Genomic DNA, 12390 nt, shown 5'->3' with positions numbered 1-12390 from the left:
CCATTGTGAATTAGCACCTGCATATCAGAGAAAACTTTCAGCCTGTGATTCTTTGGAATTGACTTATTTTGCTTAGCATGATATTCTCCAGCTCCATTCATTTACCAGCAGATGCCATAATTTCATTCTTCTTTAAGGCTGAATAATACTCCATTGTGTGTAACACCACATTTTCATTATCCATTCATCTGTTGAAGGGCATCTATGTTTGTTACATAGTTTGGCTTTTATAAATTGAGCTACTATAAACATTGATGTTGTTGTATCACTGTAGTATGCTGATTTTAAGACCTTTGGGTGTAAACTGAGGAGTGGAATATAGCTGGGTCAAATGGTGATTCCATTCAAATTTTCTGAGGAATCTCCATAACACTTTCCAAAATGGTTGTACCAATTTGCAGTCCCAGCAGCAATGTATGAGTGTATCTGTTTCCCCACATCCTCATCAACATTTATTGTTGCTTGTATTCTTGATAAATGCCATTCTGACTAGAGTGAGATGAAATCTTAGAGTAGTTTTGATTTGCATTTCTCTAATTGCTAGAGAGCCTGAACCTTTTTACATGTATTTGTTGATCAGTTGTATTTCTTCTTCTGTGAAGTTTCTACACAGTTCCTTACCCATTTATTGATTAGGTTATTTGGGGTTTTTTTTGTTTGTTTGTTTTTTGTTTTTTTTTTGGTGTTGAGTTTTTGAGTTCTTTATATATCCTGGAGATTAAAGCTCTGATATGCATGTGGTAAAGATTTTCTCCCATTCTATAGGCTCTCTTTTAACATTATTGATTGTTTCCTTTGCTGATAAGAAGCTTTTTAGTTTGAGTCCATTCCATTTATTGATTCTTAATTTTACTTCTGGTGTTTTAGGAGTAATAGCTAAACTATGGAACCAACCTGGGTGTCCTACCACAGATGAATGAATAATGAAAATGTGGTATATACACACAATGGAATATTACTCAGACTTAAAGAAGAGTGAAATTATGGCATTTGCTGGCAAATGGATGGAGTTGGAGAATATTATGCTAAGCCAAAATAAGCCAATCCCAAAAAAACCAAAGGCCAAGTGTTTTCTCTAATATGTGGATGCTAATTAACAAAAAGTGATGTGGCTAGGGAAGAATAGAGTTGCTTTAGATTAGGTGCAGGGGAGTAAATGGGGGGGAGGGAGTGTGGGGATAGGAAGGATAGTAGAGTTAATCAGATATTATTACCCTATGTACATATATGACTACATGACTAATGTGATTCTACATCATGTACAACCAGAAGACTGAGAAATTATACTCCATTCATGTATGGTGTGTCAAAGTGCATTCTACCATTATGTATACCTAATTAGAACAAATATAAAAATATATTAATTAAGCAAATCATTGTTCATTAACTATCTACTCTGTGCTAAGACATCCTCCTTGAGATCTAGATTGTACATGTTGAGTGCCTCTTTGACATATCTATTTGGATATTTCTTAGGCAATTCACACCAAATGTGTTAAAAACAGAATTCCTAATTTGCTGACCTCCATGTCAGTCTTTATGGTGTTCCTTGTTGTAATAAAACATTACCTCTACCCAGACCAACACCATCACCCTTTCAATAGGCATTTTTCTGGTCTGTTATCCCAATTGCCCTTCTCCAAGCTACTCTCCACATAGTGCCAGGATGTCTTAATACAAACCTACTTATTGATTCTTGATTTTAATTCTTGTGCATTAGGAGTCTGGTTACAGATGTTAGTTCTAAGCTGGCATGGTGAAGATTTGGGGCCTACTTTTTGTCCTATTAGGCATGGAGTCTCCATTCTGGTGCCTAAGTCTTTGATCCACTTGAGTTTTGTGCAGGGTGAGATATAGGGGTTTAATTTCATTTTGTTAAATATGGATTTCCAGTTTTCCCAGCACTATTTGTTGAAGAGGTTATCTTTTCTGCAATGAATTTTTTTGGTGCCTTGTCTAGTATGAGATAACTGTATTTATATGGGTTTCTCTGTGTCTTCTATTCTGTACCATTGGTCTACATGTCAGTGCTGTTGCCAATACCAGGACATTTTTGTTTCTATGACTCCATAATATAGTTAAAGGTCTGGTATTGTGATGTCTCCTGCTTCACTTTTCTTGCCTAGTATTGCTTTGGTTATTCTGAGTCTCTTATTTTTCCAAATGAATTTCATGATTGATTTTTCTATTTCTATGAGGAATGTCACTGGGATTTTAATAGGAATTGCATTAAATTTATATAATTTTTTTGGTAGTATGACCTTTTTGACAAAATTAATTCTGCCTACCCAAGGAAACAATCAATAACACGAAGAGAGAGCTTACAGAATGGGAGAAAATCTTTACCACATGCACCTAAGATGGAGCTTTAATCTCCAGGATATAAAAAGAACTCAAAAAACTCAACACCAGGAAAAAAAAATAACCCAATCAATAAATGGGTAAGAAACTATGTAGAAACTTCACAGAAGAAGAAATACAACTGATCAACAAATGTGTGAAAAAAGGTTCAACATCTCTAGCAATTAGAGAAATGCAAATCAAAACTACTCTAAGATTTCATCTCACTCTAGTCAGAATGGCAATTATCAAGAATACAAGCAACAATAAATGTTGATGAGGATGTGGGGAAACAGGTACACTCATACATTGCTGCTGGGACTGCAAATTGGTGCAACCATTTTGGAAAGTGTTATGGAGATTCCTCAGAAAATTTGAATGGAACCACCATTTGACCCAGCTATATTCCACTCCTCAGTTTACACCCAAAGGTCTTAAAATCAGCATACTACAGTGATGCAGCCACATAAATGCTTATAGCAGATCAACTCACAATAGCTAATTAATGATTATTGTAAGGCAGACATGGGTACTGATATTTTACAGGCCATGCAACTATATTTCAGTTGCCCAGGAGAGTGCCTGTAGATTACATATCTTAATACTTTCTAATGCCTACATCCCTCACTCTGATAGCCTTCTCTCACATCTCTAATATATTCAGGGACTAGATCAATTTTTAAATTATATTTAAATTAATTGTTAGTTTAATTTATATTGTGATTTCCTCTGGACTGTCAATTTCACATCTATCTAACATCTAACATCTAACATCTCCTGAGGCATTCACCTATATGGTATATTCACCTATATTCAGTCTTTATACATATTGAGTCCCAAGAGTATGCCAAGTGACATTTTATGTGCTAGGTTTGTATATTTGACTTTTTTTTTTTTGATAATACTACAAAGGACAGGAGCTTAAAAAAAAAAAAGCAACAAGAAAAGCTCTCATGCATGAAAAGGGGAAAAGGACTATTACTTCCTTATTTCTTTACTGCTGTGTTTAAAATTTTTATCACTGTGGACTGAGAAGCAATGTCTCAAAATAAGTTTGCCTCTGAACAAGGTTTTTCAGTCAGGCAATGAAATATGATGTATTCAAGGTCCTTGTAGCTCTGGAGCAGTGTTAGAGGATAAATGAGGAAGAATGGCATAAACTCTCTCCTGAATGTTCACCAGAAAATAGCACAGATGGAACTACAATATAGTCCATGAACCTGAAAAGTATGTGACTAACAAAATAAGCCTTTCTGTGTCTTCAATTCCTGTGATCTTATTTTAGTTACACACACACACACAAACAAAAATACAATATTATGGTTTTGGTAACTTTATATGCCCAAATGCATAATTTTCTAAAAATTAACTCATCGTCATGTCCTCTACTTCTCCCACCTGTTTCCTAGAGGTTTAATAAGTTTTTCTTCTCATGTTTTTGTCTGCATATGTGTATGTCCTTACTTTTTCAACATAAGTTAGGTTACACTATACTTTTGCTTTTTTTCCCACTTGCTTAGTGATATTGAGCAACGTCATTTTTTAAATTCTGTGTAGCATCTCATGGTATAAAGGTACCATAATTTATTTAGTGGTGTAATCAAGTTACTTTCAGCTTTTTGTTATCACAAAGGCTTTGTTGAATATCCTTCTATTTGTTTGTGCTTATGTGTAAGTAGTATTGATTTCTAAAAGAAGAACTCTTAGGTTACAGATTATGCACATTAAAGTGTTGGTTGATAACTGCCAAATTGGAGATCTTTCTATAGCACAATTCCTTTTATGGCTGATCACAGGGGAGCACCCAGACCTTTAATAGGTTATCTATAGAGCAGTGATTCTTAGACCAGTTGCATCAGTATCACCTTGAAATTTATTGTAGATACAGATCCTCTGACTTGTCCCAGATAGCCTGAGTCACATCTCTGGGAGTGGGGTACAGCAATCTCTTCTAACACCCTCCAGCTGGTTTTGATGTACAGAGTTTGCAAGACACTGCTCAGGAGTGGACTTGCTGGCACCTCAGATTTTTGCCATGGGAAAATGCATCTTAAGAACCTACAACCTCCTTGGATTAGAAGGGCATGGTTAATACAGCCATCTAATTTGCCTTCTAGCTTAGAGAAAGGGCGCTGTTCACAGGAACTGAGGAAAGATGGGTTCCATTTCTTCTATGTACAAAACTTCATCCTGATCGGATTGAGAACCTACAAGTGGATTTCTCTGAAAGACTCTCCTGTTTCTTGATTTCAGGGCCACAGTCTTCAGTGAACACGGACCTGTATGGAAGAGCTGAGCGGATGTGCAAGGCTTTCTCTGCCCTTGTGGATCAAATCACTTTGCCCAACTTAAAATGAAAAGGAGAACAGGCTCAACAGCACTGAATGTGATGACAAAATACCTTTTCAAAATTTGAAAATTTTAAATTTTGAATTTAAGAAAATTGTCTTCTATCTCTCTCTCTCTCAATAATTGGCGTAAACTACAAAGAAGAGAAATTCTATTTTGAATTTTCCCTTGCATGGATCTTGAGGTGAAGGGTAAAGGAAAAGAAAATGAATCCAGGCATGTGCAGTTTCTATCACAGGGCCATTCTTTCTTTAGATATTTTGGTAGAAATATTCAAATGTGTGATCTACATCAATGAACATAAATATGTCATAAATATGTCAAGTATCATTTAAATTATGAATTGATGACCTAATTTTCTATCTAGATGCTCCTCCTGAGGAACAGGTTTGACAAAGAACTACACACACACACACACATACACACACACACACACTATTGCATGTAAGAAAAGTGAAATCTGAATAAATTCCCTAGATTGCACCAACATCAGCTTCCTTGTTGTGATACTGTCCCATAGTTATGCATGAGGTTCCCACTGGGAGAAACTGGATGAATATACAGATGTCTCTATTATTTCTTACAATTGTATATAAATCAACAAGTATCTCAAAAAATTTATGTGAATGTTTATAAAACACTCCATTCGATGAGTTTCACCAAAGCACCTATGTGTGTCTTTCTCTCTGTGTTGAATTAGATTATAGATGCTTAACTCAATGTCCAAAGTAGGAGTTAACAATTTCTTTTACTAACACAACACTTAGCGTTAAGCACTTTATATGTACTAACTTATTTAATCCTCACAACAGACCTAGAAAGTTGGTATCATTTTATTTTTTAAAAACTGGATCACAAAGACATTTAGTAACTTATCCAAAATCATTTGGTTGGTACTTGAAGTTGATATTTGAACCCAGCTTCTAAGCCTATAGTCCAATCACCGCTAATTGCTCTCAATACATATTATTATGATTCCATTCAAAATTTGTAGTCCATATTACACTCAGAGAGATTATAGATATACATATATGTGTGTGCATGTATGTATGTGTGTGTATATATACATGTATATGTATGGGTTGTGTGCTCTATCATTCCTAGTACTATTTACAGGGTAAAATAATGTCCAGTTGAATAAGATTAAGACTAATTTATCCCTGTTCAATGAAATCCTCATATTTTTACATTTGTTTCTAAGCCTATCATACATCTTTGTTTTGGTGTTGTCATTTAGCATATTCAGTCTCCTTTCTTCATCCCATAGTGCTCCTTATATGTGAGATAAATATGTCATAAAATATGGTTCAGCCAACCACAGCCTGTGGGCCAAATCCTGCCCACTTCCTGCTTTGAACAGGTTGTGAGCTAAGAGTGGGTATTACATTTTTTAAGTGGTTGAAAAGGACACCTGGAAAGTATATGGATTCAAATGTTGGTGTCCATAAACCAAGTTCTATTGAAAAATGACCATGCTCTGTTATCATGTATTGTTAGCTTCTTTTATTCTACCAAGGCAGACTTGATTAGTTGCAATTGATACAGGAAGGCCCAACCCTTACCCTTTACAGAAAATATTGCCTACTGCTGTTGGCATTCACCAAGAGTGGTATCTAATCACTGGTTTCAAATAGGTAATGAGTTTATCAGAAGGTTTTAAAGAGCATGATGAAAGGCATTAGAGAAAAGACTATGAAAACCCAGTGATGAACCTATGTAGAAACAGTAGCCCAGTCAGACAAACCCTGAGGCTGGGCCTCCTCCCTCAAGTCTCCCCAGCCTTCCTTCCCCTGTTGTTAGGACTTAGCTAATCCTCAGATGAAATTTTGTCTTCTGATAATAACCCATTAGATAAGATATCTAGCTTGAGGAGGGCCCCAAAGCGTCAGTGAAACATTTATTGAGATTTTATTTGGACCTGAAAATAATATGGGTTTGAAGGTATCAAGAGAATAGCTAACCTATCTGAAATTCAAACTGGCTCTCCATCATTGGTTAAAAGAGAAAGGTTGAAAACATGGAAATAGGGATAAAAATAGCCTTGTGTCTGGAGCAAAAGTCGATTTGCTAATTGAACTTTACTGCTATGAATCTCATTCAGGCCTGGTCATTTTGCAAGGAGAAAACATTTATATATTTTTCTCTTATAATGCTGTTCACTTTAATTTTGTTTTGCTTTTCAGTGCAAACTATAGCCACGTATGGAGTTTTAATATTTAAACAAACAGCACATATGTAATTGGGAGATAATTTATACTTATGCTATTTTATGAGTTTGGACATCATTAGTGGAAACATTAAACATTGAGATAAAGAGACTCCAAAACATTACCTAGGGTCCAGAGTGTTTATTAATTTTATTTCCTCTAGAAGAATGCTTTATTCTCCAGGGGTTTTTTGTTCGTTTGTTTGTTTTATTTTATTTTATTTGTTGCTTCATTCAGTATTCAAAAATATTTTCTCAAACAAAGATTAGTATCACAGATTGTTAGTATCTAGCAACTAACATATATAGTTCCTTTTATGCCAGTGCACAAGCAATTCAGTGGTTAATGGCTTGGAATTCATGCAATGTATTCAAGCTAAATATATGGTGACCCAGTCCATTAATAGTGTCAAACATCCCCAAATTATCAAATGAATACAGAGAGGAGTCTTCCAATCCCCAAGTTATCTTTGGAGGTTAACTCTCAGATGTTCTGGTAGTAGTCACTGTTTGAAGGAACATGCTAGCAGCCTAAAAGAATGAAGTTTTAAGTATTCTTAGAGAATGTTCAAATTAATTTTTATCTCTGGATATTTCCAATATTTAAAATAAGTAAATGGCCAACATTTAAGAAAAAATATGTAAGCACTTTTTAATTCCAAGGTGTGAGTTAGCTCTGAGGTTATTTTTATTTTCTCTTTATTTCCAGGTTTACTTTTCCAGTGAATCTAGATCCACTCCTGCGCACATACATGCTTATCCAATCTTCGATCAATTCTTTCTTCTTTAGGAAAGGGGCTCTTAGGAGATGAGAATATGCACCTGAAAGCAGAGAAAAGAAACTGAAGGTCACTAAATGATTTTCAGTTTAATTAAATATCAATAAGTTGCTTTTTAAAAAGAAAAATACGTATTTCTGCAACTCTACTATCAAAATTCCATATAAATTTCAGGGATATATATAATAAATTTATATTTATGAAAAGCTTTATGCCTTATGCAGTTTAGTTATATTATCTGAATTATGTAAATAATAAAAAACATTTTGTTATTTACATAATTACTAAGCATTATTTTTCTGATTAAAAAGTTAAAATAGTCTTTACAATTTTTTAATAAAAATATAAAGAAAACATTTTAAAACACCCATAGTGTAATCTTTCTGATGGAACCCTAGTTTTATACATATACTTTATACCACAATTTACTTAATGATCACCCTATTGTGGGGGTTTAGATTATCTCCAGGTTTCCTGTTGCTATAAATCACAATGCAGTGAGGAACCTTGCATTGCACCTCTGGATGTTCGTTAGGGTAAATTTCTAGATGAAGAATTGCTGAATATGTTGCTTAGGAAATTTCTTGGAGTGAGCAAAGTAGAAAGTCCAGCACTTGTGAATCCATCTACGTTCCCAAAGTGTTGTTTTCTCTTGTGTTTAGTGTTCAAAAAAGTAAACACTGAACATTTGTCAGCTATTTCAGCACCAACTGCAAACATCATAGTTGAAAAATCTATTTTTCATTCAAAAATTTTCATTTTCTCATCACAAGAAAAACAAAGAATCATGATTTTTCTAGAACATTCAGACTGCCAGACCCAGGAAGGTAAATTTTTCTGTCCTTATTAGTGGCAGAGCAAGGTTTGTTGAAGGAAGAGGTCATCATTTTTGACACAAACAAGGTTACACTTCAAAATCTCTTCATTTGAATGGAAGCCTTTACTACTGTGTGAGTCAACTCTGTAGTTGACTCTTCAGAAATGATCAGTGCACTCTTGGCCTAAATGAATCAACCTCTCCTTCTCCCTCTCCCTCTTTCTCACCCTCCCCTTAGCCCTCTCTCTCCTTTCCTCCCTCTCAGAATTTAGTGCTTAAGCCTAGTACGTCTTCTTTATATCCCCTTTAGATGCTCCAACATTCAGCAATTAGTCAACATCTTTATAGACCACATAACAATAATCTTTAGGGTCTTTTCTCATAATGCCATCTCCAGCCCTTTGAATTTCTGGAATTCTCATTTCTGAGCTTCCTCTGTTTCTGCTTCTTATTGTAAATAGCCACAGTGTCCAGATCATCATGAAACTCAGTCAACTGTCCTTTGGGTAAAGCTCTTCTAGACTTTTTCCAGAATTACATAAGTTTCTTTCAAACATTTATCATTTACAGGATCACAGAACACCAGAACAAAGAACCTGAAGATATTTCATAGATTTTCTAATTGATGAAGAAACAAAGTACTAAATACATAAATTAATTTGCCCAAGGTTACCTAGGTATTTGGTGTCTTTTGTTTTCATATTTGTTGATGCAATATTAACAAATATGATTTAGTCACATACAAATGGCGAGTTATATGTTTTTAGCAAAGCATGATTCATACTAAGATTTTATATTTGATTTAAACTATTTATTTAAAATCATCAAAATAGCAAAAATCTTTTGTATATTATGTAGACATTTATTTTAGTCTTCTTAGCTTCTGCCCTGATGATACGATTTCCCTGAGAAATACAGGGACAAATACCTCTTCACCCTCACCTTCATCCAAACCTGGTAGCATATTATCCCCCCAAGACAAAAGAAAAAATTATTGTAGGTACATCCAGAGCCCAGTTGAGCCACTAGAGATTTAATCAAGCCTCTTGAAAGGAAATCTCAATGTTCCTGTAACTATTTAACTTTTGGACATGTATCTCCTTGACCTGAGACCCTCTTTGACTGTGATTCTACCAACCAAATGAAATGTCTTGTTTCCTGATCTGCAAACAATTGTTTGTACCAAATTTAAAATAACTTCAATAAAGTAAAATGCTCACTCCACTATTAGGCTACTTGCAAAGCAACACTTCCTAAAGTTTGAGACCAGCTGACTCAACAGCAACTTTGTAGTGAGATAAAGTAAGTAATTTCTAAGGCTGAAGATGGAGAATTGTGTGTGTGAGTGCATGTGTGTGTGTGTGTGTGTATAAACATGTATATATACATATAATTATTCTCATATTCAGTAAATACAAATGTTATCTTATTCTGTAGAGATTTCTTTGTGCTATTCAAGGTAGGTACAAGATACAAAAACATTAGTGGCAATTATTTGAGCACAAAGGCTAAGTGATAAGAATGGAAGAAAAATTCCTACAGGTCACCAATCACTATACAGAAGAGAATATGTGGTCCTTACTAATGCTGACACCTGAGCAGCCTCTGTTCAAAATGTTCTTAAAATAGTGGCAACCAGTGTTTAAAACATTCAATCTGTATTTCTACTTTAGTAGCAAAACTGCTGAGAGAGTATAGTCTCTGAAAAGTGAAATTAGTTTAATGTATAATTACATTTATCAAAATAATAAATGTCTATAAATAATAGCAGTGGGTTGTATGGTTTTGTATGGCAACAAATCATGAAGATTTTTAGTTACTGAAGTTAAAACAAACTTGGATGGAGTTGGAGAATATCATGGATGGAGTTGAAGAATATCATGCTAAGTGAGATAAGCCAATCCTAAAAAACCAAAGGTTGAATGTTTTCTCTGATAAGTGGATGCTGATACATAATGGGATGGGAGGGTAAGGGAAGAATGGAGGAGTGCTGGATTATGTAGAGGGAAATGAGGGGAGGGAAGGGGGGAAGGAAAGATAGTGGAATGAGATAAATATCATTACCCTGTGTACATGTATGTTTACATGAATGGTGTGAGTCTACAGCATGTACAACCATAAAAATGAAAAGCTGTACCCCATTTGTATAATGAATCAAAATGCATTCTGTAAAAATAAAACTTTAAAAAACCTCAATCTATAAAAGCTCTACAATATCTTAGGAAAAGGTAGACCTAGAACCAGTGCTATTAATCACTATTTTAATATAACAATTGTAGGAATATATGTCATATATTATAAGAACATATGACAATTCTTTACAAATGTAAAGATTAGTTATACCCCAGTTTTTCACTGGTGTGTAAATAATTCTAAAAGAATCACTACACCTAAACTACACTTGTTGCAAGGCTTGGAAGCTTATTGACTGAACAACACCAAAAAAATGAACAACAGCAACAAAAAAAAATAGGATTCAGGCATCACTCTGCGCACTTATTGACAGGAGCTCACTCACCCTCATTCCAATTTTATAAAGGATATTATTTCTATACCTCTAAAGAAGACAATATTTGAATGCAATATTTACTTCACTGAAAATTTTTAAACTTTTGGGAAGTTCCTAAAAGTTAATTACTTGATAGCAGTTAATTACTTATTTGAAATTCATTCGAAAAGCAAGGACGGAATCTGCATGCCAGTTGATTTTTTTGCTATTAATTTAATCAACTAAGTACCTTTCAAAGAGCCCCTCCACTAATATGAAAGCAATGTTTTAGTTTGTTTTTCAAGTTTAAAGGGGCAAGAATTCATGTGCTGCAAATATTTATTCCCCAGGTTTATATTCAAGTTTTCCCAATTCCACAGCAAGTAAACCTCAAGTTATTACTGCCAATGTTTCAGCTAATGATAAAATAGTGTTGATCTTGGGGCATACATTTATACCTTTGCACTGAATTTGGAGAATCATGCTTACTTGTCTTTCTTACTCTTTCTCCTTGATATTCATGTGAGCTATGAGAGTAATGACAATATGATAATATAAATAGTTACTATTAAATGCAAAAGGAAGTGCTATCTATCTTTCTATCACTTCTGTGTTCTTGAAAGGAATATATGTGGCATTTGTCCCTTTAAACCACTTTCCCCTTCCTGGCATTCAGCACATTCATACTTGATTGACCCTTTCAAAAGATATCGGAGCTGGGACTAACCACCTTGTTTATCCCCTGTGTGCTGTGACTGTGCTGCTGAGATTTTCTCTTCCTTTACAGACAACTGCCTCCTTCCTAAGCCATGGTTCCTGGAGAGGACACAGTCCACATAGATGTCCCAGAAGAGTTGGGCCAGATCCCAAAACAGTGCTCCATGCTTCAAGTTCTCAGATGTCTTCAGGTAGATCATAAAATCCCAGAAGCCCGACACAGTGTTGGAAATGGGAGGCTTTCGCATTTCCAGGAGGAGCACTGAGGAGGATTCCCAGCACTGAGGATCAGCTTGGTTAAGAGCCAGTAGGTCTGTCTGGCTATGACAGAAGAAAGGAGACACACAGCACATTCCCACAATGAGCAGGGAGCAGGTGAAGCTCAAGGGATGACGGATCCCTCTTCTGATCCCAGGATCAACCATGGTCCTGAAACTGCACAGGATGAAAATACATCAGTTCCTGTTCTGCTCAGAAGAGAAAATAAGTGTGCCCTTAAGAAACTTAGATCCAAAAAAGGAAACACACCATTGTCACATAATAGGAAAAGTCTTATCCTACTTCCCATATCACACATGTCATTCTATGTAAAATGACTCATTGCTAGGCCAGATAGTATAAAATTGAGATATTTAGGCTAAAATATATTCCTAATATGTGTTCTCTTGTTAGCTTAATAAGTGAACTGTTTTTC

The 12390-nt window shown here is 35.0% G+C and overlaps 2 protein-coding genes across 2 annotated transcripts in view; one reads left to right on the top strand and one right to left on the bottom strand.

Moving 5' to 3' along the window:
- Positions 1-4697, top strand: part of Dytn (dystrotelin) — a 75603-nt gene extending 70906 nt beyond the window's left edge. The window contains exon 12 of the mRNA XM_047543888.1: positions 4594-4697. Coding sequence (XP_047399844.1) covers positions 4594-4697 — 104 coding nt within the window. The remainder of the gene's footprint in view (positions 1-4593) is intronic.
- Positions 4698-7583: 2886 nt separating this feature from the next.
- Fam237a (family with sequence similarity 237 member A) lies at positions 7584-12121 on the bottom strand. Its single transcript, XM_047543252.1, has 2 exons — positions 11710-12121; positions 7584-7717 (listed from the first exon to the last, which is right to left on the bottom strand). The coding sequence occupies exons 1-2, from the start codon at positions 12119-12121 to the stop codon at positions 7584-7586; spliced, it is 546 nt and encodes a 181-aa protein (XP_047399208.1).
- Positions 12122-12390: the final 269 nt, after the last annotated feature.

The sequence above is a fragment of the Sciurus carolinensis genome, chromosome 3 (assembly GCF_902686445.1).
Source record: "Sciurus carolinensis chromosome 3, mSciCar1.2, whole genome shotgun sequence".
In the NCBI taxonomy this organism is placed as follows: domain Eukaryota; kingdom Metazoa; phylum Chordata; class Mammalia; order Rodentia; family Sciuridae; genus Sciurus; species Sciurus carolinensis.
Note: the sequence above shows the minus strand (reverse complement) of the source record. Positions and strands in the feature narration are given on the sequence as shown.

Coding starts and splice junctions, on each gene's coding strand:
- Fam237a (XM_047543252.1), bottom strand. CDS start 12,121: ATGGTTGATCCTGGGATCAGAAGAGGGATCCGTCATCCCTTGAGCTTC. Junction 7,718..11,709: donor GCACACAGGGGATAAACAAG/GTGGTTAGTCCC, acceptor CTCTGCTTTCAG/GTGCATATTCTCATCTCCTA.